Source organism: Peromyscus californicus, unplaced genomic scaffold (genome assembly GCF_007827085.1).
Source record: "Peromyscus californicus insignis strain IS unplaced genomic scaffold, ASM782708v3 Scaffold_6__1_contigs__length_162567912, whole genome shotgun sequence".
Taxonomy (NCBI): Eukaryota; Metazoa; Chordata; class Mammalia; order Rodentia; family Cricetidae; genus Peromyscus; species Peromyscus californicus.
The window spans coordinates 127,363,474-127,388,774 of NW_026294584.1; the positions used below are offsets into that span (position 1 = coordinate 127,363,474).

At 40.0% G+C, this 25,301-nt stretch overlaps 1 protein-coding gene across 5 annotated transcripts in view; it reads right to left on the bottom strand.

Annotated features, from left to right (window-relative positions):
* The window catches only part of Rad18 (RAD18 E3 ubiquitin protein ligase), a 97,806-nt gene that overhangs the window by 27,237 nt on the left and 45,268 nt on the right, over positions 1 to 25,301 (bottom strand). For all 5 annotated transcript variants that reach the window (XM_052719780.1, XM_052719779.1, XM_052719784.1 and 2 more), the window contains 2 exons: positions 17,363 to 17,497; positions 12,407 to 12,566 (listed from right to left, as the gene is read on the bottom strand). In XM_052719780.1, coding sequence (XP_052575740.1) covers positions 12,407 to 12,566; positions 17,363 to 17,497 — 295 coding nt within the window. The remainder of the gene's footprint in view (positions 1 to 12,406; positions 12,567 to 17,362; positions 17,498 to 25,301) is intronic.

The window sequence follows — 25,301 nt, forward strand, 5'->3', positions numbered from 1 at the left end:
CCTGGAAAGCTTCACCCTGAAAAGTTCCATGCCAACCCCACCCCCCCCACCCCCCCACCCCCCGCCAGCAAGAAACTCTACATAAGCCTTGCCTTCTGCTCAGTTCCCCGCTGTTTCTCACCCAGCAGAGGCAGCCAACCTCCTGGTTTTTTCCCTCCCAATAAATCTCTTGTGTGAGGTTTGTTGTGCAGTGTGACTTTGTGGTATTCCTTGGCTCCCAACTGCCAGGATACCTTCCCATCCAAGCCGCAATGCTTACTTACAATCACTGTGTGAAAATTCAAAGTTCTAGCAAAAGATAGTAAAAGTAATTTTTTTAAGTGTAATTATTTTTTCATGCTATGTCCTAAATTTAAAACAAAAATGCAATTTTACAGACTGTGTTCAGACAAGATTTTACTGATTTATACAACTATGTATACGTGTGTATACATATATATAATATTAAATAAAAGGAAAGTGCCAGACATGATGGGACACACTTATAATACTAGAACTTTGGAGGTTAAGGCAGGAAGAGCAATGAGTTCCAGGAGAGCTGGGCTATAGATCATGTCTCAAAACAAAACAATCAAATGAAAGGAAAATAGAACATTTCAATAACTAAATTCACTAAAGTCCTAAAGCAGTCAGTGTCCAATTTCTCACAGAAGAAACTGGTTTCAATGACTTTAGTTTTCCTGTACTCTGGATATTTTCATACCAATACCAATCATACAGGTGTTACATGACGCACTTTAAAACAACAACAAAAATCCAGGGTTGGTGAGATGGCTCAGTGGATAGCGGTGACTGCAATCAAGACTGGCAACCTGAGTTCAATTCCTGAAACCAACACAGTGGATAAAAAGAACTCCAGCAAATTGTCCTCTGATCTCCACACATGTTGGGACATTTGCACGCCCATATACATACACAAAAAGTAACTTTTAACAATTGAAAAATAAGTAAAATGCTGGAGGTGTACCTCTGTGGTAGAGCAGCTGCCTAACATGCAAAAGGCCCTGGGCTCAGTCTTCAATACTAAACTTAGTATGCTTTTAACTTAAGGGTAGTTTTACAATCAGAAACGTTGCAAAGTACAGAAAGCTCCCATACACCTTACTTCTAATTTCTTCCACTGTTAACATACTACATTAGGGTAATATATTAGCTCCCATCAAACAAAGTAAATAGTAATCCATTTTTGTTACTAACTGAAGCACATTCTCAGTCTTTCCCTAATAACATTTTTCTGCCCCAGAATTCCATGCAGGCTACATTATACTTATTTGCCATGTTGAGTTTTTTCTCAGACATTCTTTAGTTTTGATGGCCTTGACATTCTGGAGATTGGTCAAACATTTTATAAAATGACCCTCAACCGGGGTTAAGTGACTCTCTCCCTCTGCAATGTGACTCGGGATGTTGGGTTTTGAGGAGGAAACAGAGAGAGAATGGTCCTTACATTTCACAGAGCACATGCAATCAACGTCGCACTCCTATTAATGTTGACATCATCACTTGGTTCAGGTGGTGCTTTCCAGGTTTCTCCACTGTGAACACAACTCCCTTGCTTCTTTGGAAGAAGGTCCCTAGGAATAGCCCTCTCTGAAGGCGCAGGGGTTGTTTCTTTGCACCTTGTTGATGGGAAGCATCCAAGTCAATCACTTGCAATCTCTCTATCCACATTATTTTTTAATCACCATGAAATGAATGTAGACATTTATTTTATGCTTTGGGTTAATCCAATACTATAGTAAATATGTTACTGCCTAAACTGTCCATTTGTCGGCCACTGGGGAACTCGTGCTGTCGGTTCCTATATCCCCTAGACATATTACCAGTTGCTAAGTTTGCGATATCCTGTTCATTTTTCCTCTCTGTTGCCCTGCTCTCCCTTCTTTTTGGTCTTCTTTGCTTTCTTACATGATAAAACACTCTGAGCTTATCATACATATTCCAGTACTGGTCCAAGAAACAGCAGTTTCTACAAGGATCATTGGTGTCTTTTGCTGGCTAATAGTATTATCATAAAAACCAACACATGTACACTGGATGTGCTGATTAACACTGTGGTATGCTTGTGAGGAGCCTCACATCTGACAGGATAAGCAAATATATGCGCATATGCTAGCTCATTTACTTAACCAAATTATTATTTCTTCCCATCCATTTCCATCTCTAGGAAGTCAAAGTCAAGTTTTCATTTTAATGACTCCAATTCCAGTCCAGTACTACATGGATATTTTATCCATATTTGTTTGTAATCCCCTATTCCAGCAGAGAAATCTGTCTCTATCTTAAAAACTAGGACTGCAGAAAAACAATACACTAAATACAGACAAGTAGAATTAAAATAAAGCCTTCCAAAATGACAAGTTGTGTTAAAACAAGAACACTTCAAGAAAGAAAGCAGGATAATAAGGAAAGACAACCCCATCCCCAGACAATCAAAGAACTCCTAGTCCCACATTGATGCTCGTCTACCTAAAGTAAAGAGAGTTTTGTTTACACACTGGTAAACTCCAGTTTGATGATGGATTATTATGTATTTGGTTTATTATGACATGAGATGAAAAAGCACACTGTTTCTCATCAACACATTTTCTGTTTCCCACCTGTGGGCCTATTTGGTGCAGAGCTTTCTGGGTAATCTGTCTGTTGCCTAATACACTATAATTTTTTTCAACAGCCCACAGTCATCTCTATGCTCCTCTTCTGGGCACAAAGGTAACTGTGCACAGAGACAGCTACAGAGCACAAGGAGCTCTGGAACCCCACATTTATTATTCCCTTTTTGTAGGTAGGGACTAAGGCTTAAAAAGCCCCATCTGTACTCATAAAATGTACCAAAAGCCAAAACTCCATTCCTCCCTTTACTTACCATCACTACCTAGACTCAGCAGATCTCCTTGTACCTGTCCCCATCCCTTCAGTGTGCCAGGCCTGGCCTCACTGTTGCAATACACTCAAGTTCCCCAGGATGAAACCCCAGTCAGACAATGGCACCTGGTTTGATGACACACGCCCTAAATGCTGTCTTCCCTTTCCTGCCTCACTTCCTACTCTTTATATAGAGGAAAGTCGGGTGCTTTACTTCCACCCAAGTCCTCTGTCAGGTCTGCTCTCTCGGGGCTAAGTACATACTTCTCTTTAGAGGGAAAATGCTGGGTTTCTTGATGGCTCCACAGTCAAACAGTTGGGTTGAATCTGACTTGCCACTTACTTCCTGACTAACCTGACTCCTGGCCACTGCATTTCTGCATCTCCAAGGAGCTAAGATTACACATCTTACGGCACTACCAGTACTAGAGTAGCATCAACTGAAGCGCACACAGCTCACTGCCTCCGGAACAAGGTTTCACCATTCTGTAGTCTTGATCGATGTAACACAGCTATTGAGGAGGCTATAACCAGGAACTCAAAAGCTGTAGATTATTCTTGAGTCAGGAACTCCTGAAAGACCCATTAGCTTTTCAGTATGAAACATCAAGGGACACACTCCAGGAGTCTGATCCTTTCATCTCAAAATCATGCTCTCCTGTATTAACCAACCCCAACTATCAGGGGTACCCAGTTCATGCCTTGGGCTGCACTGCAAGGCCTGAGTAAAGCCACACCTCATACTGTCAAGCTACAACCCACCTGTACCCTCTGGCTATGAGTACACTGGCTACTTATAAAGTGCTCCCGTTCCCCTCACTAAGCAATGGACTCTGCTGTCCTTACACATAGCCAATGGGAACTGTGGGTGGAAGTTTTCCTGTGTCCCCAGCCGGCTGGCCAGTGGTGGTCAGGACAAATCTCTCTTTCACTCGCATCCCCCAAGTAAACACACAGAGGCCTATATTAATTATAACTGCTTGGCCATTAGCTCAGGCTTATTACTGACTAGCTCTTACACTTAAATTAACCCACAATTCTTATCTATGTTTAGCCACGTGGCTTGGTATCTTTTCTCAGTTCTGCCTTGTCATCTTGCTTTCTCTGTCTGGCTGGCAACTCCTCACTCTGTCCTTCCTCTTCCCAGAATTCTCCCCATCTGCTTGCCTGTCTTACTTCCTGCCTGGCTACTGGCCAATCTGCGTTTCATTTATCAACCAATCAGAGCAACACATATTCACAGCATACAGAACGACATTCCACTGCAAGGAACAGCATCATCCTCAGATGAATGACCCAATGTCATTTTTTCCCTTAAGCTATCTCCATTATTTTCCATTTCCCTCAGAAGAGAAGTTAGAATTTAACAACTAACATTTTCTTTAAAAGGTGGTAATAAGGTTTTTTTAGTTTTGTTCCCCCCCCCCCCACACACTCTGGCTCTCAAGTTTTCTAGATAGCTCTTTCAGAAATGAATGAAAGTGAAGAGAAGTTCTATGAAACTAGAAAACACAAGCCAATAGCTAAGTGCCATTTGGCACGGACCCTGCACCCTGTGCCTATACTTGTGAGGAATTTCTTTCATAAAGATGCTAACTTAAAACAAAAAGAGAAGCCACTTTTATTTTATTTTTTGCCAGATTTGGAAGTTACAATGTTATTCGTTCACATACTAATGACTCAGGTTCTTTTCTGCCCTACCCTCAGCATCTGTGGGAAGGCTCACCTACCTGAGTTAGGGCAGGCTACAAACCTGACCACAGAATCACGACATTAGTTAATCTTTACAAGCATTAAAAGTCACAACAGCCCATGCAATTTACTACACTGGCTCAGATAGCCATGCACAGCAGGCTGTGATCACAGCCTGACCAAAGTAAACGGAAATCATATTCATCATCCTATGTAAACTCATAGGTACTACTTTTAAAGTTAATTTTCAAAGCATGTATCTTCCTTTTTAGAACATGTCCTAGATGTAGAAAAATCAGCATTTCACTTACAATGTAACAACCAAAAATTATTTCACAATGGATGAATTTTTTCAGAAGACTTAAAATTTTAATGATTTCAAACTTACAAGGCCCAGATCTTCCAGTTGTTAACAGTCTATCACATATATCTGTGCTGTTACACAGATATGAAATGCTCAACCACAGAAAGCAAGTTGCTGCCAGTGTGACTTTCCAAGAAGAAGCATGACACAATTCACAAATCATTCCTTCATGAAGATAGTGTCTCTCTTCTCTAGGGTCATAATCAACAGCATCTTTGCTTCTAATTTAGCCTTCAATAAAAATGCAGTGACCGTGGTTTGCCAAGAATCATCAAACAAAAGCACCCTCTTCTTGATTAATGAGAACAATAAATTAATTTACAGAAATTTGGACAAGTCTCTTGAACTCCCGGAATTCATCTAGCAAGGAATACTGTACAACAATCTGAAATTCTTATTAATCTGTTTATCATCTGTATTCAAGCTGGCAAAATAAGATCAATATAGTATTAACAAAGTGCATGCTAAAAGTAGTACTTACAAGTTACGCCAGCAATAAGAACACTTTATCATAACAACTATTTGGATTATATACACACACTGAATCTTATGATTGTTTTTAGGTGTCAATCTTCCATGTTATATAAGCTTGAATATCCTTCTAGCACAAAGGAAACTAATCTCTTCATTCAACACGGTCAGCCCTGTACTGTGTGAGACACAAGGCTGCAAAGAAAGACAATTTATAGGTTGCCCCTTACAGTAGACCCACAACATGAAATTTCCCTGACAAAGAAAAACCTTAAAAATACCATGGTCCTACTGCTTAAAAATAATCCATTTTTATCTACACATGCGCCTATACTGTGGAAGGTGTATTTATGAATGTGCTAGTGTATTTCAAGCTAACTAAATTATGAAACTTTATTCCTTTAATTCAACTTTTCTATTTTTCACCATACATAACATATAATTTTAAAAGTATTTTTTTTTAATTTGGGGCATTGCTGCAAATGTTCTTTAGTACGTCAGTGTGACTTTCTTGAGAATCAGCCCATACAATAACCAGAGCCATTCAACCATCAAAATCAAGAAGCTGAATACTGCTACAGTAGCACAATCTGGAGACCTTATTCCTAGTGCTCCAACCATGCCAAAAGAGAGTGTCTCTTGCAAGTTAAAAACGACTTTTTCAGCCAGGCAGTGGTGCTGCACACCTTTAATCCCAGCACTGAGGAGGCAGAGGCAGGTGGATCTCTAAATTCAAGGCCAGCCCAGTCTACAGAGTGAGTTCCAGAATAGCCGTGGCTACACAGAGAAACCCTGTCTCAAAGAAAAAATAAAAAAACAAAAAACAAAAAACTTACTTTTTCTAAATAATAACCTAGAGATTCTTAAAAAAAAAAAAAGCATATAATGAATACAACAAAATGGTCATAAAGAGTAAAAATTTTGATAAAAAAATGCAAAACATAAAGATAGAAACATTTCACTATAAATGAAATAAATGAGTTCTAGGTTTATTTATGACCTGCAATGGCTAAGTGGTAGAGAACATTCCGTTCACTTGCCAACCAACCATAGTGTCTAAAGGAAAAGGATGACACAGTTTTAGAGCAGAAGATCGCAACAAGGTCACTACAGTATCTCATCTCCCTTCCCTTTGGTGCCTGAATAACACAAAAGATAAAACAGACAAAATACATAAAAATCCCATACTTTTGATAGACTTTGATTTTACTATGAAATTAAGTTTGAAATGGCCTCTTCCCACTCTGAATTCTTTTCCTGAATTCTACAGTGACAATGACACTAGTCAAATGGGCATCTCTTGGACTACTTAAGTTCTGGAGTCACTAAATGACACTGGTATGAACTCTGGGACAGCCTTATGCCAGACACCATCATCCTGCATTATAAATCCCTTCATGTTTTCCAATTAAATGAAGAAAATTATGTCTGAACTAAGTCAAAAACCCTATTCATATTCAAAGGCTGCATTTCAAAGTCCAAGACAATGCTAATGGCAAGGCAAAACACTGTATTATATGACAAGTGGAGGAGGAGGTGGAGGCCAATTTAGCTACTGCATTTTCCTCTCACTTAGAAATTTTAATTTATACACATCCAGAGAGTGCTTTTAAAACTGAGGTAAATAAGGGGTTTTTTTTGTTTGTTTTTTGTTTTTTTTTAGTTTCTTTTCTAGTTTTTATTTTTATGTGCATTAGTATTTTTGCCTACATGTATGTCTATGTGAGGGTGTCAGATTCCCTGGAATTAGTTATAGACAGTTGTGTGTTTTTACTCTTTTGGAGGGTCTGCCACCCAGCTCCCAAATAAATTCACACACAGAGGCTTATTATGACATATGAATGCCCAGCTTAGCTTGGCTTGTTTCTTGCCTGCTTTTCTTAACTTTAAATTATCCCGTCTACCTTTTGTCTCCAGGCTTTTCCTTTTCTCTTACTTCTGTAAATCTTACTTTCTCCATGGCTTGCTGTGTAGCTGGGTGACTGACCCCTGGAGTCCTCCTCCTTTTCCAGCTCCTCTTCCTTTTCCCAGATTTCCCCTCCTATATGTTCTCCCTGCCTGCCAGCCCCACCTATCCTTTCTCCTGCCTCGCCATTGGCTGTTCAGCTCTTTATTAGACCATCAGGTGTTTTACACAGGCACAGTAACACAGCTTCAGAGAGTTAAACAAATGCAACATAAACAAAAGTAACACACCTTAAAATAATATTCCCCAACAGTTGTGAGCTGCCATGTGGGTGGTAGGAATTGAACACAGGTCCTCTAGGAAAGCAGTCAGTGCTCTTAACCACTGAACCATCTCTCCAGTCCCAAGGGTTGTTTTTTAAGGATCAGTTTTATTTACTTATTTATGTGTGCATGCACACCCCTAGTTGCTGTGGAGTTCAGAAGAGGATGTCAGATCCTTGGAGCCAGAGTTACAGGTGTTTGCACAATTTTCAGTTTGTTACTACAGGTTCTACAGTCCAAACACCAATCCCCATGATTGCATAGCAAGAGTTCTTAAAGGCTGACCCAATCTCTCAAGCGTCAACACTGGTTTTCAATACCATTTCTGTACATGCATAAACGTATGACTGAAAGTGATTAAAGTATCCCTAAAATATGTCTATCTCCACCTCTTCATGTTTGCTAAGCACCTATAAGGTTTGAGTCTTCCCACACAAACACGTGCTTTCTAAGGCACCATCAGCAGTGGTACAGCATCAAAAACACCTGACTGCAGTCTCTAGGGAGTTCATCTAAAGCACTCACCCATTCTGCCAACTGAGCTGCTCCTAGGTATTTCTCCGGCATCTTCTTGTTAGGATTGTTTTCTTTAGTTAAAAATGTATTTATTTACTTGTTTGTTTGTTTGTTTGTTTAGTGTACATATGTGTGTCTACATGAATTAATGTGCATCACATGTATACAGGTAACCCATGGAGGCCGGAAGGTACACTGGAACTGGAGTTACAGGCAGTTGTGAGCTGCCTGATGTGGGTGTTGGGAATCAAATTCAAGTCCTCTACAAGATCAAGTGCTCTTAACCACTAAGTCACCTCACTCACCCATCCCAGCCATCTTCTATCTTCTATGTTGCTTGCAGATGAGTGTCTACTCAAAGGGAGTACAAAGCATTTGAAAACCTGACAGCCGAAACCACACCAAAAGCCCTTTGCCACAAGCAAATCAGTCATGACCCATTACTACTCTGAAATTTCTTCCATTACCTGGGCAGGGTAGCTCATGCCTTTAATCCTAGCACTCAGGAGGCAGAGGCAGGTGGATCTCTCTGAGTTCAAGGCCAGTCTGATTATACAGCAATGCCAGAACTACACAGAAAGACCCTGTCTCAAAGAAAAGAAATTTCTTCCACTTATTTTAAGGGACATGACATGACTATACATAACAGGCAATCCCTGATACATGATTCACTAACAAAAATGTCTCTCTATATTTTTATTAAGTAGATTTAAGTTACACCTTCGTTAAGTATATTCTGCAAAGAACTTATTTTTAATGAAAATATAGAACTATCATCTATCCAATGATGAATACACCTCATTAATACTACATTACACCCTGCTGCACAATAATGGAGTTATTATTCTTAGTGGGCCATGGGTGTGTATGTATGTATAAACACACACTCATACACATATAACCAATTATAATGTGCATAAATTTAGGTCTAACTTTATTTTTAACAGTTAGATCACAATTGTTCTTGCAGAAGACCCAGGTTTGGTTCCCAGTACCTATATGGTGGCTCATAACCATCTGTAACTCCAGTTTCAGGAAGTCAGTGTCCTCTCCTGGCTTCCAAAAGCACCAGGCATGCATGTGGTGCACAGACATACAGACAAAACATTCTTTCACATAAAATAAAAATGAACCTTTAAGTGAAAAAGAAAACTTTTCTGAATGGTTGGCTCACTCAAGACTGCAGCATCTAAGAATAGTGCCTGGCACACACAACCTACATGTTGAATGAATGAGTATCATCTAGAGGCCCTGTTTCAAACAGAACAAAGGCCAACCCTAGCATCATTACACTCATTTTCTCCTCAAATATCTCATAAGGATAACTCCATTGAACCCTTACCAAAAGGAAGGTATTAGGGAGGTCAGAGAATTATTTATCAATTATAATCGTACCCAGGATCTAGGTCCATAGGAAGGTACATAAAGAGGAGGCCCAATACCTTACCGAGTGGCCCCAGAACAATATGTGACTGACTGTAAGTACAAGAAGACATCTCACCTCTTTCCACAAGCAGTGAGTTACAGCAGGACTTTGGAGTAAAGTATTTCTATAAACATTTTCTGCTGTTGTCTGGATCTTGAATGTCTCCTAAATCACATGGCTATAGAGCAAGTCCCAAGACTGGGGCTATTGGGAGATGGTAGAACCTTTAGGAGGTGTGACCTCATGAAAGCTCCTTAGGTCATTTAAGGGTTATCCAGGGTGTGCCATCGAAGGGAAAGTAAGGCACCAGTTGCCTCTCCTTCTTCCCCAACTCCTCCTTTCTCTTTTGATTCCCATCCACGAGATGAGTGGTTTCGTTCCATCATACACTCTTCCTGCCATGATGTGCTGTAGCTGAAAGTTTTTCTGTGTCCCACCTGGTCCACAGCCGCTCAGACCCAAGTAAACACACAGAGGCTTATATTAATTAAAACTGCTTGGCCATTAGCTCAGGCTAACTACTGACTAGCTCTTACACTTAAACTCAGTCCATTTCTGTTAATTATTTGTAGGACGAATGTTTCTCCAGGTCCCGCCAAGCCCCCACGGTCCTATGGCCTGCTTATAAAATAATCACACAGAGGCTTAATAATATTTATAACTGCTCAGCCATTAGCTCAAGCTAACTAATGACTAGCTCTTACACCTAAACTCTGCCCATTTCTGTTAATCTATATGTCAGCACGTGTTCCATGCTCTACCTGTGTACCATTACATGTTGCTCCCTGGACGGCTGCCTGGCGTCTCCTGACTTAGCCTTCCACTTCCCAGAATTCTCCTTATCTGCTTATCCCGCCTATACTTCCTGCCTGGCTTCTGTCCAATCAGCATTTTATTTATCAACCAATCAGAGCAACACATATTCACAGCATACAGAACATCCCACAGCAATGTGCTAATTCACCACAGGGCCAAAGCAATAGAGCCAATTGATCATGTATTGGAATCTCTGAATGAGTTGTTTGTTTGGTTGGTTGGCTGGTTAGTTTTGTTTTGTTTCTTTGTTTTTCAAGACAGGATTTCTCTGTATAGCCCTGGCTGTCCTGGAATTCACTTTGTAGACCAGGTTGGCCTTGAACTCAAGAGATTTGCCAGCCTCTGCTTCGTGAATGCTGGGATTAAAGGCATGCGCCACTATGCCCAGCTGAAAAAATTAAAGTAACATTTCTTCTTTATAAGTTGATTGCTTCTGATATTTTCTTACAACAGAAAGCTAACTTGCACATGAACACATGGTATCAACAAGTTTATTTTACCTTTCCCTCAACTATATTTTCTTTACCTTTTCTACTAGGCCAAGAGACCATCTGTCTCCTAGTTCTTATGTAGCCCTGGCTGGCTTAGAACTCACTGTGTAGATCAAGTTGGCCTGGAGGGTTCTATCTTCCTCTGTCCTCAGTACTAAGATAAAGGAATGTGCCACCACACCCAGCTTCCTTATTTTTCTTATGACAAAATACTTAACAAAAGCAGCTTAATGAGGAAGAGTTTATCTGGCTCATGATTTGATTAGAATGTAAAGCATTGTATTAGAAGGCAGGAAAAGCAGAAGCAATACGTGTGGGCTGTATTGTTTAGTGTCCACTCAGGAAAAAGAAAGAGATTAAATGTTACTGTTCTGCTCCTTCTCAGTCAGGGTCCCAGCACTCAGGAGGCAGAGACAGGCAGATCTCTGTGAGTTTGAGGCCAGCCAGGACTATATAGTGAGATATTGCCTCAAAAAGAGAGAAAGAAAGAGAGAGAGAAAAAAAAAGAAAGATAAGTAACTAATACAAAATATTTTTCCAAGGGCCAGCCACATAGCTCAGCAGTAAAGCGTTTGCCTACCATGTGCAAGGCCCTAGGTAGGTTCAACACCCAGTAGTGAAATAAAAATTATATATTTAACATTTTTGAAATTGCTCACCACTAAATATCTAATTTTTTAAAATCCTCCCAATCTATCCCATGCATTGAGGCAACTGTTAAAAATTTCTCTTTCCTGTGTGTACTATCTTTCTGATCAGTCCCATATGTGTTTTCTTGACAAGAAAACAAAAACAAACAAAAGAAAAACCTCACTGCCTATCATGTTTGCTCTACCAACTCTAGGGAAAAAAGAAAACAAAGTTACTTTATGATCCCTACACTACCCTCCCACATCACAGCTTGCTATCACTATGAAGATGACCCAAAAAATAAACCGAAATGAAAGAGAACTGACTTGGACCATGAAACTATCCTCTAATTAGCAGTTCTCAGACTGTGGGTCACAACCCCTTTGGGGGTCACATATCAGATATCATCCTGCATATCAGATATTTACATTACAATTCATACAGTAGCAAAACTATAGTTATGAAGTAGCAAGGAAATAATTTTATGTTGGGGGGGGTCACCACAGCATGAGGGACTGTATTAAAGGGTCACAGCATTTGGAAGAGTGAGAACTATTAGTTATATAATCACTATATTAGTATTGACTGTCAACTTCACAGGATCTAGAGCTATCTAGGAGAAAAGCCTCCAGGAACAGCTTGCTTAGGTTCACTGAGATGAGAAGACCCATCCCAGAAGTGGCCAGGACCATTCCCTGGATGTGGGTGTGGAATCTATGAAAAGGAGAAACTGACTGAGCACCAGCACTTGTCCTTCCTCCTCTCCTAACTGTTCACGTGACCAGCTGCATCAAATTCCTGCCACCATGATTTTCTTCCCATGAGGGCCCATACCTCAGAACTGTGAGTCAAAATAAAACGTAGGAAGCAGGAATTTAAAAGAAGCACTTTCTACACATTCCTTACCTATTACATGAATCAGATTCTGAGGAGAGAAGAATATCAGTACAACTAGAAGAATCATCAGGTCTCTCGGGCTCTGACTGCCCTGGGAAGTCCAGTTCTGACTGAGGAAAGTGGTTTGTTACTGAGACTGTATCCGAGAAGTTCATATTATCTTCTTGTCCTAACAGGGAAATACAAAATTGTTTTAAAAATTAAGGAGGATCTTAAAATGTATACCCTGTCTTTCTTTAACACTTTATATATTGCTAGTTCTACTTTAAAAATAGAAGTAAAAGAACACTGATTCTAAATCTATAAAATAAGAAATGTCACTTTATTGCTATTAATTATCTTATTTATGTTTTCCAGGATTAATTCATTTAAAAGTAAAGTTTTCTTTAAAACCAGAGATGGAAATACCTCACCATTCTACTAGCAGATTACTAAGGAATAATTGCATACTTCAAAGTCAAAGAACAGTGACAAATTAACAAAACAGACTCAACTAATAAGGTAATCATACTATCTGTCACATGAGATCAAACATCTAAGGACACTTTTCTAAATCCGTTAAACAAACGATTCATTATAAGGAAAAGGAAAACCAATCAGACATAGGAATCTTGCCATTTGATCTGACAAGTCACATTTCTGTATATCCTTTGTCATATCTGTTTTCAAAGTTTCTTTTTATAAAGATAAAGATACAGGGACACCTCAGAGTGGTTTGAAAGAATATGACATACAGGCATAGCCAAATATCTGAAAACAAAAGAGCAAAAAATACAAGCTGTGCCAGACTGTCTGTTGCCTAGGACTCTCCCTTTTACAGTGTGTGCCAACACTATGGAGATTTTCATCTGTGCTATCCTGACAATTCAGAAAATAAATGAATGAATGAGTGAGTGAATAAACAAACAAACAAATGCAACTGTTAAGGTTTATTGGCAGAGAAAATTCACTGAATAGGACAAAGTCTTTAAAAACAAAACCACCTTCCCAAGTTCACATACTCAAGATTTTCAGAAATGACCCTCAATGTTTGTTATATAGAAGGACAGCATTCACCACCAGTGTAAGCTCCTAATGTTGCCTGAATACCAATAAACTACCATGACCAAGTCAGAGCCACACCCTCTGCCATTCATCAGGGAGAGAGGAAGGGCATTAACCAGTGACTTTCCAGAAGGTCAAGAACCTCCTCTTCTAAACATATGATGAGGAGGGGAACCAATCACCCAGGAAACCCCTCCCACCCAGGCCACGCAATCACTCAACAGTCCGGGAAGAATGCAGTCAAACTGGCAGGTAAGGGAATATGAATTCAACTTAACAACAAACTTAATTTTGCAGTGACTACAGTCTTCTCTTCTTCCCCTCTTACATTAGCTTAGAGAAGATAAAATTCCATCAACGATAAATATCATCCTACAATTTGTGAGCACTAAAAGTCAGCTTTCCTTCCTGTCTGCCCTTAAACCTTGAAATGCAGGGCTCCAAAGAGCCCAAATGTGAGGCTCAAACAACAGACTTCTAAGACAAGCAACAAAAGCAAGTTAGGTCTCCTTTGAGAATCATGCATCTTGTTCATTTACAGGGCAGTTCAATGTTTACGCTAAAGGCCATCAGTTACACTCACTGTTGACAATACACTAAATCCATCTTTTCAATCTGTCTTTATCTTTCACATGTCTTGCCTCTTAGGCATCCCTGTTCACCCACAGCAGCCTAACAACATCAACTTCTGAAGCCCAGAGACTGTACACCAAAAGTACAAGCAATAAATGAAAAAAAATAAATAAACTGAATGTAATAAAAAGATAAGCAGCCTTTTACATGAAAAATTACTATCAAGAAAGCAAAAGACTAAAGGGTGTCTACAAATATTTGCAAATCACATATGCACAATGAAGGACTCATATCCACAGTAAGAAATCCCTAAAACTCAATCAAAACCCAAACAGTCCTATTAATAAGTAGGCAAAGGATTTGAATACATTCCAAAACAGAAAAACTGATGGCCAGTAAGTATATGAAAAGACACTCAACTTCATTACTTCTTGGAAAATGAAAATCAAATCATGATGATATATCACTTTACACCTTAGTAAGATTACCATCCTTACTAAGTGGTTGTCAACTTGACTACATCTGGAATGAACTAAAACCCAAGTATTGGGGCACAGTGGTGAGGTATTTTCTTGACTGGATCATGTGAGGTCAAAGATACACCCTAAATATGGGCTACACCTTCTGGTGGTAGGTTACATTATAGAAAGATAGAGAAATGCAAAGTTTTTGCTTTTTGACTGCTTGCCCTCACTCTCTCTGACAAGTTCATCAACCCTGTTGCTGAGGTACTCCTAACTAGTATTAGGACCTACTTCTTCAGGATTCCAACACAGGCTGAAGACTAGTCGAACTAGTTAGACTAAACAACTACTGAATTCTTGGCCCTTCCATCAGGAGACAGTCATTGTCAGTCTAGAGAAACCACAACCTGTAAGTCACTCTTAATAAGTGCCCCCCACCCCACCGTGTGTGTGTGTGTGTGTGTGTGTGTGTGTGTGTGTGTGTGTGTGTGTGTGTGTGTGTTCTATCAGTTCTGTTCCTCTGAAGAACCTGACTAATACAGATGGTCTCCACCACAAGGAAACATACATCTAGAAGATGGTTTCCACAACAAAGAAACCTATCAAGTGCTGAAAGGATGTGGAGAAATGAGACCTGGAATGCACTGCCAGTGGGGATGTAAAATGATGCAGCCATTATGCAGCACAATTTGTTGGTTCCTCAAAAGGCTGAACGTGGAACTACCATGTGAACCAGGAATTCCACTTAGGTCTTTAGACACTGTCTGGTTACCTTAACTATCAATTTGACACAACCTAGAACCATATGAAGGAAAGCCCCAGTTGAGAAATTCCCTAGATTAGATTGGCCTGTGAGCATTTCTGTGAGAGGACTGTCTTGACTGTTAATTAATGTAAGAGAACCTAGTCCACTATAGGTAGTAACATCCCTAGGTAGGCAGGCCTGAACTATTTAAGAAAGCTGGCTGAGTATAAACTAGCCTGAGAGCCAGTTAGTAAGCAGTACTTTCCATGGTTGCTGCTGTACTTCTTTGACAGTGAAGTGAGTCTCTTGGTTGAAAGTCATGCTGTTTGGAACAGCAAGCAGATCTACCTTCAAGTTCCTGGCCCTGACATCCCTCAATAATAGACTATGACCTGGGATTGTAAGCTAAATAAACTCTTCCTCCCCAAAGTTTCTTTTGGTCAGAGCATTTTATCACAGCAATAGAAATGAAACTAGAACAGACACATATGCTGTGGGATGTTCTGTATGGCAAATGTGTTGCTAATTAGTCAATAAATAAAACACTGGCCATTGGTTAGGCAGGAAGTGTAGGCGAGACAAGGAGGAGAATAAAGCTGGGAAGTGGAAGGCTGAGTCAGAGAGACACTGCCAGCCACCACAATGACAAACAGCATGTGAAGATGCTGGTAAGCCACAAGCCATGTGGCAAGGTATAGATTAATGGAAATGGATTAATTTAAGCTGTAAGAACAGTTAGCAAGAAGCCTGCCACGGCCATACAGTTTGTAACCAAAATAAGTCTGTGTTTACTTGGTTGGGTCTGACGGCTGTGAGACTGGCAGGTGATAGAGATTTGTCCTGACTGTGGGCCAGGCAGGAAAACTCTAGCTACACACATAATAAAAAAGAACTGAAAGAAGGGTCTTGAACAGACATCTGAAAACTAATGAACACAAAAACATCATTCACAATAGTCAAGAAGGCAAAAAAAAAAAAGCTCAATAAATATTGAAATGTTGCATATGCATACTAAGGAATAAAGAAATTTTAATATTTGCTACAACACTGACAGACAATAAAAGCATTATGTTTAGAAAAAAATAATCCAACACAGGAAGACAGATATTGTATAATTTTATTTGCATTAGGTACCCGAAGCAAGCAAATCCATAAACAGACAAAACAGAGATTATCAGGACTATTTGGGAGAGCAGGGGGTGATGTGATACACAACATAGTTTGTACTGGGGATACTAAAAGGGTTTGGGGTATAGATGGTTAAACAGTTCTATGAAACCATTTAACAGCCATGAATTGTGCACCTATGAATTGTTAAAAATATACATGTTATCTGTATTTTGTCACAACTAAGAAAAGTAGTAAAGAATTATTTTGTGCTCCTTTCCCCTTTATGATTCGGTTTTGCTCATGGGAGAAGCCTTGGCAACAGAAAATCATTAATCTCAAATTTAAAGCTGGATCAAAACTAAGTAATGCGCTGAATTTGTTGGAATAGCAGCTGCATTAGCTTTAAACTCTTCAACATAACACTTCATAAAAGTAAACATCAGAGTTCTGCAACAAAAATAATGCTCTTTGTCTTAGGATCTTCAGCAATATATCTCACACCGTGAGAACATTCTCACACTTAGACAATCACAGAGCTTGGGATGCTTCATAACTACAAGGCAGGCAGACTTCAGGGGCCATCCATCTCTTCAGCACATTCTTCCACTGTTTCCAAAGCAAGCAATAAGCTACTTTATAGTCAACAACTACTACATTAAGCTTTCTAAAAATACTTTTTCCCCATTTCAAATACTGAATAACTTCAGTAAATTCCAGTGGTTTTATTTATATATATATATATATATATATATATATATATATATTTTTTTTTTTTTTTTTTTTTTTACATTAAACAAGAAGGAGGACCAACAAGATGCTCAGTGGGTAAAAGCACTTGCTATCAAGCCTGACATCCTGAGTTTGATCACTGAAACCCACAGGGTGGAAGGACAGAACCAACTCCCACAAGTTGTCCTGTGACTTTTTCACATGTGCACAAATGTATGCACGTGCATATACAAAATGAATAAATAAATGTTTAAAAAAAAGCAATAAAATTCACTGTGCTTCTGTTTTAGTAAGTCTTACCCGTGACTGCAGACGAAAGCTTCTCTGCAGGTACATCTTTTCTCATTACTGTAGCTTTTGACATTCTGCCAGTTTTCTTGTATCCTTTTTTGGCCTGATCCACCAGAAGCTGAAATGCATTCTGATGCTTTTTACCTGAAATTCAAAAGAACTGTGAGTGGGTGAATTATCTACACATGACACACTGAGTATCAGGCACAAAGCTGCTCAGTATCTTCATTAGCAGAATCACCTGCACTGAATGCTGAAGCTGCCACGAAAAGAGGCTTCCCACAGAGTATGGAATACAGATTGATAACCATTTCCTCCCTCCCTCCTACCTACTTTCTCATTTTGTTTCAGTGAGACAGGGACTTACTTTGTAGCCTAGACAGGCCTCAAACTCATAATCCTCCTGCCTCAGCTTCCCAAATGCTGGGGTTTCAGGCATGTGCCACCACACCCAGTGATTGACACTTCCAAAATACATCCAAAAGATGGCTTTCTAATGTTCAAGATACACAAGACTACTAAGAATAATCGGAATACATTAACTGTCACAAAAGCAGAAAGAAGGCTCTAGAAAAGTAGGTGCTGTGGGATAATGCTCTTGTACACTGTAAAGATTTGTCACTCGTATTGGTTTAATAAACCACTGATTTTCAGTAGCCAAGCAGGAAGTATAGGCAGGGCAACCAGACTAGGAGAATTCTGGGAAGAGGAAAGGCAGAGACTGGGTAGCCAGCCAGACGCAGGGGAAGTAGGATGAGAATTTGGACTGAGAAAAAAGTACCAAGCCACATAGCTAAACATAGACAAGGATTATGGGTTAATTCACCTCAAAACATAATTTCATAACCCTGACTTCAAGGTCCTCATTACAAAGATTAACAATACACTCCTAGAGAATCCTTGGTGTTAGAGCACAAAAATTAGGACACTTACTTATGAGTCTGAGCCATGGTTCAAGCTGCTGTAATTGTACCTTATTTACCGACAGTAACCATAGTTCAAAATACTGTCTGTAAATGCCCTCAAACTTTAGAAAACTAATACTATAATGGTGAAAACAAAATTTTAAGAATTTCCCACACATAGCCAATGATACACATTTTAACACTTGGTTTCTTCTACATTTAGCACAATACAGAGGAGTAGGGAGTGCATCGGAGTGAGGGTCTATACAGGCCTGTCCAGAGGTACCCTTCTGGAATTCTAGCCATTCAGTGCCTTGAGCTATGGTTGAACTGCAAGTTACAAGTAACCAATAGTCATAGAAAAGAATTTTCTGTAGGTATATAAAGTTCCCTCAGCCAGAGAATTGGTTAGATTGACATCCCTTCCCCACTATGGAAGAAGCCAGGTCTGCTTTCATGTGCACAGTCATTCTCATATACCTCAACCACAAATCTGACTGATCCACTGAGTCTTTTTAGAATACCTCAAAACCATCTTCCCAATCTGCAATCAGTTTTTTATTCTATTTTTATTTTTTTAATTTTTAAAACATCTACTCATCTTCATTTTAGGTGTATTTAAGTGTTTACCTCGAAGTCTGAATGTTCACCATATGTGTACCCAAGGAGGCCAGAAGAGGGCATCAGATCTCTTAGAACTGGAGTTAAAAGATTGTTTGAGCTGCCAAGGAGGCCAGAAGAGGGCATCAGATCTCTCAGAACTGGAGTTAAAAGATTGTTTGAGCTGCCATGTGGGTACTGGAAACCCAACCTGGGTCCTCTTCAAGAGCAGCAATTGCTCTTAATTGTGAGCCATCTCTTCAGCCCCTAATAACTAGATTTTAAATCTTGAAAAAAATCCAATGAGATGAATAACTTCACCTGTTTGTGAAAAGCTATCCTTCAGCATGGTAAACAGCACAGAGTTATGAAGCACATCAAGTAAAAAAGAAGCTGGATTCCTGCATTTGAACACTGGCAGGGATAGCAAGGCATTTCGGAGACTGCATCTAATTCTAATACATTTATGTGAATACAAACTCCCAGTGAAACTAATCAGAAGGCTGTAAAATATCTGTAAGTCATAAAATAAAAGACTAAACTTTCAGCAAAAGAAATTATAAACTGGGCATAAAGGTTACTAAAAAATTTTAGCTCTTTAGAAATGGATGAAATTCTATGAAAAGTGATTTTTCAAATGAAAAGATTAAACATCAGCAAAAATAAAAAATGTAAAAACTATCAAGATTTTAGATGCCAGGCATGGTAAAGTATGCCTTTAATCACAGCACTAGGGAGACAGGCAGGTGGATGTCTGAGTTTGAGGCCAGCCTGGTCTACATAGTGCCAGGCCAGCCAGGGCTACAAAAAAGAAATTAAGAAGTTAAATAAAGATTACTAGAGAAAGCCATCTCTTTAGAAGCAGGTAAGAGAGTCTACACAGAAGGATACACAATAGATCATTTCTTTCACACCCTATTTTATTCCATGCATGTAAAGAGAATCACCTCATCTACTCCCTCAGCTCTCAGAATGCATAGTCAACACTAACATCATCATTCTGGAGCTGCTATTAGGCCAGGGTAGTTTAAGTCAAGTGTAGGCTTATTATCTAGGTTTCTTTTCCTGTGGCTGTGACAAAATACTGACAAAAGCAACTTAGGGAGAAAGGGTTTATTCAAGACAGTTCAGGTGCCAGGAGCTTGAACCAGCTGGTCACTTCTCATTCACAACTGGGAAACAAATAATGAATACTGCTAAGCTCCCTCTGACCTGTTTATAAAATCTAAGATCCAAAGGGCTGGAGAGATGGGTCAGGCTTAAGAGAAGAGGCTGTACTTCTAGAGGACCTAGGTTCAATTCCCACCACTGACATGGTGGCTATCAACTGTCTGTGACTTCAGTTCCAGAGGATCTGATGCCCACTTCTGGCCTCTGAAGATACTGCACACACATGGTGCACAGACATAGATGCAGGCAAAATACTCATACACATAAAAATAAATAAATCATTTTAAAAATTTAATCTAGTATTTAACCAGGTGCCACTCACAGTGGGCAGGTCTTCCCGTCTCAATACAATCAAAATATCCCCCACAGGCATTCCCAGAGGCTCATCTCCCAGGTGATTCCAGTTTTATCTAGTTGATAATCACCACAGCCATTTTCCTAGATTTTCCTTGTTTTTTTTCTAAGCCACCAGGAAACACAGGATTGTACTTAAGATTTGTCCAAAAATCCCTTAAGTAGTCAAATTAACAGTTAGAAAGGCTTAATGACTTTACTCCTAAAGTACTAAAAGCTCAGATTCACAGTGTTTTAAAGTCAGATTTCTTGCTTGAATCTAGTTGCTCCACAGCTAGGCTGGAAACAAAAACTAACAGCAGCCACCACTCTGGCTCCGATCCAAGAAGTCCAAAATTGCTGCAGAGAAAATAAATGATGCCAACAGATTGTGACTAATAAAATTGTTCCCACTCATCATTTCACTTATCTTAGGAGATCTGCTATTTGGCAAGGAGCACTCTAGAATCTAAAATATGAGTTTGAGTTATATGTCCTGAATTTTCCTTTTATAAATTTTAAGTGGTTCTGGGGGCTGCAGATGTGGCCCAGCAATGAACAGCACTGGCTGCTCTTCCAGCAGATCCAGGTTTGGTTACCAGAACCCACACAGTAACTCACAACCATCTGTAATTCCAGTTGCAGGAGGTCCAACCCCTTCTTCTGACCTCTGTGGGTACCAGACATACATGTGGTGCACAGACAAACATGTAGACAAAACACGTATACACATAAAATAACTGGTTCTTAAAAAAAAATGAAGTGGCTTGACTAGTTATGGGAGCTGATGAATAAGTTCATCAAAATGACTGTGGCTCATTTTCTGCTGTTCATTCAAACCCCCACAACCTCTTTATGGACCCTCTTAGTGGACTTCACAGGACCAAAATACATATTTATTTTAAGAGAAACTGTCCTCTTCCACCCACCACCACTCCTTGTCTGTGTACACGTCCTCTATCTTCTTAGTCATTATCATGAAACAACTGTATGTGTTATAATTAAAGGCCAACCCTTAGCTTATGCTCTCGATTCATCACAAAGACCTCATATACAGAATCTTTTGGGTTTTTTTTGTTGTTGTTTTGGTTTTTTTTTGTTTTTCGAGACAGGGTTTCTCTGTGTAGCTTTGCGCCTTTCCTGGAACTCACTTGGTAGCCCAGGCTGGCCTCAAACTCACAGAGATCCGCCTGGCTCTGCCTCCCAAGTGCTGGGATTAAAGGCGTGCACCACCACCGCCCGGCCAGAATCTTTTAAAAACCATCTGTCTTAGTTATGGTTTCTATTGCTGTGAAGAGACACCATGATCGCAACAACTCTTATAAAGGAAAATATTTAACTGGGTGGCTTACAGTTCAGAGGTTCAGTCCATTATCGTCATGGTGGAGCATAGAGGTGTGCAGATAGATATAATAATGCTGGAGAGGTAGCTGAAAGTTCAACATCTTGCACAGGCAATAGGAAGTGGTCTGAGACACTAGGTGTGATTTAAACAGATATGAGACCTCACAGCCCACCTCCACAGTGGCACACTTCCTCCAACAAAACCACACCTACTCCAACAAAGCCACACCTCCTACCAGTGCCACTCCCTTTGGGAGGCATTTTCTTTCAAATCACCACACTCCACTCCCTGGCCCCCAAAGGCTTGTAGCCATATCATAATGCAAAAATGCATTCAGTTCAACTTCAAAGGTCCCCATAGGCTATCATAGTCTCAAACTTATTTAAAAGTCCAAAGTTAAAAGTCTCTTCTGAGATTCATACAATCTCTTAACTGTAATCCCCTATAAAATAAAAAAAAAATTAAAAAAGATCACATACTTCCAACATATAATGGCACAGGATATACATTACCATTCCAAAACATAGAAGGGAACACAGTAAGGAAAGACTGGACCAAAGCAACACCAAAACCAGCTGGGCAAACCCCAAACTCTGCATCTCCACATCTGATGTCAAAACGCTCTTCAGATCTCCAACTCCTTTAAGCTTTGTTGACTACAACACACTTACTTTCTCTTGGGCTGGTTTCACTCCTTGTTAACAGCTCTCCTCAGCAGGTATCCCATGACTCTGGCATCTCTAACATCTTTGGATCTCCAAGGCAATTCAGGCTTCAATCTCACAACTTCACACAATGGCCTTTCTGGGCCTCCATTCAGGGACACCCCTGACACATGCCTGGCCTCAGCAGTTTTCCTTAGCAACAAAGGAATATTCCTCAACTCATTTGTTGTATCCTTGACTCTAAAGCCAGAACCATGTAGCTAAAGTTGCCAAGTTTAGCTGCTTGCTAAGGCTGGAACATGGACCCCTCCTTCAATCACATCTTCATCAGCTTTCTGTTTTCGATAGTTAACTTCCCTGCCTAATCTTGGCTACTCTGCAACTTGCTGTGTAGAACAGGCTGGCCTCAAACTCAGAGATCCATCTGCCTCTGCCTCTGCCTCTGGAGCACCACACCTGGCTCCAAGATTTTCTTTAATTCCTTTTCACAGGTTGGAAAATTAGCTGGGTGGGATCTTGCCCTGAGGTCACCACTCCCTTTATTCCATTTCTTAATCTAGCTTCACTCCACTTCCTGGTGCTCCTTTTCTCCCCAGATTTTAAATTTTGTAATTTACCCTGCTCAGCTTGCTCCTTTTCATTATAAATCTTCTTTAGAGTTACCACTAATAACCACACAACAGAGTCTATATTAAGCTGTTTTGAGACTTCCTCTGTCAATGAAATTAATCCAAAACTCTTCACTTTAGCCTTGGGCAAAAGGCAGTCACATTCTTCATCAAAATATCACAAGATGGGTCCCTAGGCCACATACTAACATTTCTCTCTTCTGCAACCTCTTGATCCAGGCACCCACAGTTCAAGTCACACTCAGCACCACTGTCTTCCATGCTCCTACTAGTATGGCCTATTAAGCAGCCCTTAAAGCGTTCAACTGTTTTTCTAATCCACAGTCCCAAGGACCATATTCCTTCAAACAAAAGCATGGTCAAACCTATCATAGCAATACCCCTGACCTTGGTTATAAACTTCTGTATTAGTTAGGGTTTCTGTTACTATCAAGAGACACCACGACCATGGCAACTCTTACAAGGAAAACATTTAATTGGGTGGCTTAACAGTTCAGAGGTTCAGTCTATTATCATCTTGGTGGGACATGGCAGTGTGCAGGCAGACAATAGTGTTAGAGGTAACTGAGCGTTCTATATCTTGTGCAGGCAAAAGGAAGTGGCTGAGACACCAGGCATGGCCTGAGCATGTATGAGACCTCAAATCCTGCTTCCACAGTGACACACCTCCTCCAACAAGGCCATACCTACTTCAACAAAGCCACACTTTCTAATAGTGTCACTCCCTTTGGCCATTTTCTTTTCAAACAACTACACTAATCATCACAGATTTGGGGGGGAGGGGGACTTAGTAGTTCAGGTACTGGCTTTTCATTTCTTAATGAAACAGAGGACAGAATGGACAGTACCAACAGTGATAAATGGAAATATGGTTTTGTGAAACTTGTTTCCATAACTTGTGTTTGTAGTTAGTGCTGCTATAAGCATCATCTCTGGCTGTGGGTTGCATTCCAAAAGTCTGAAAGTCACTGAGATAAGTACCTCTCAACTTTTACCAAAAAAAAAAAAAAAAACTCCCCGACTGCAAACTCACTTCCAGCTACCTCATTTTTCCACTCTCCATGACACAGTAATAAAGGAGCTGTCTACTATTTGATTGTGAGCCTAGCCTTTAGCAGCTGAGCCATCTCTCCAGTCCAAGCTGTCTACTTTTTTAATGGTCTCACTTTTTCCAACTTGGTCTCAACCAACTGAGTGCTTCTGACTCCTCCTCTCCATGAAACCATTCTAGAAGAAGGCACACTGTCAAGGTTTGCTGCTGCCAAGCTGTAAAATCTACTGGCCCCTCATTATTGCTTTTCACATAGCTTCCAGGCAACAGGTGGGAGGCACAACTCATGATTCCATCTGTCTACATTTCCAAAACCACATTTTCAAAGCTCTTTCTGCCTCAAGTCTCTACTATTGACATTTTTCTTTGTGGGCGGGCTCCTCTTCCCTTTCCATCATCTATATTCTAAAACTGTATTTCTGAGTACAGTACAGCTAAAGAACCCTGAAATTTTTCCTTCGGACTATCAGGTAACACTTATTGTCATAACCATACTAAGATGTAATCTGATCCTTAAGAAAAAAGATTTATTTGTTTTACATGTATGGATGTTTTGCCTCCATGTATGTCTCTGCACCACACATGTGCAGTTCCTATGGAGGCCAGAAGAGGGTGTTGGATCCTCTGAATTTACAGTTCTGAAGTTACAGACAGTTGTTAGTCTCTATGTGGGTGCTGGGAACCAAACCTGGGTTTTCCATAAGAACAACTGCTCTTATCCTCTGGGCCATCTCTTTAGCCCCTATCTGTCCTTTTTTATTACAGTGACATAATACATGAACGGTGCAACAGCGACGGTGGAGAAAATTTCTGGTACCTTAGCACGCATCAAAGAAATGATGCTGTATTCCTCCCAGCATGCACACACTCATCATTTAGAAAAATCAAAAAGTCAACTTTATTAAGACTGTCTTGATGGTGGGCTGCATAGTAGCTGAGTGGCAGGGTACATGCTTAGTACCCCAGCAACTCTCTCCATATATAAATAGATATATGACAGACACACCTACACACATCTCTTTGATCGAACAGTAGGAATAAGTATTAACTTAATTAAATGTTGGCTCTTAAGTATATGACACACCTTTCTAAAACCCTCTGTGGTGAGATGAGAACTACAAATAAAAAGTGCTGAGGCACACCAAAGTACTAGGAGACTCTGTGAGCTAAGTCAGCCATGTATGTAATGGGGTACTGTCTTAGGGTTACCACTGCTGTGATAAAACACCATGACCAAAGCAACTGGGGAG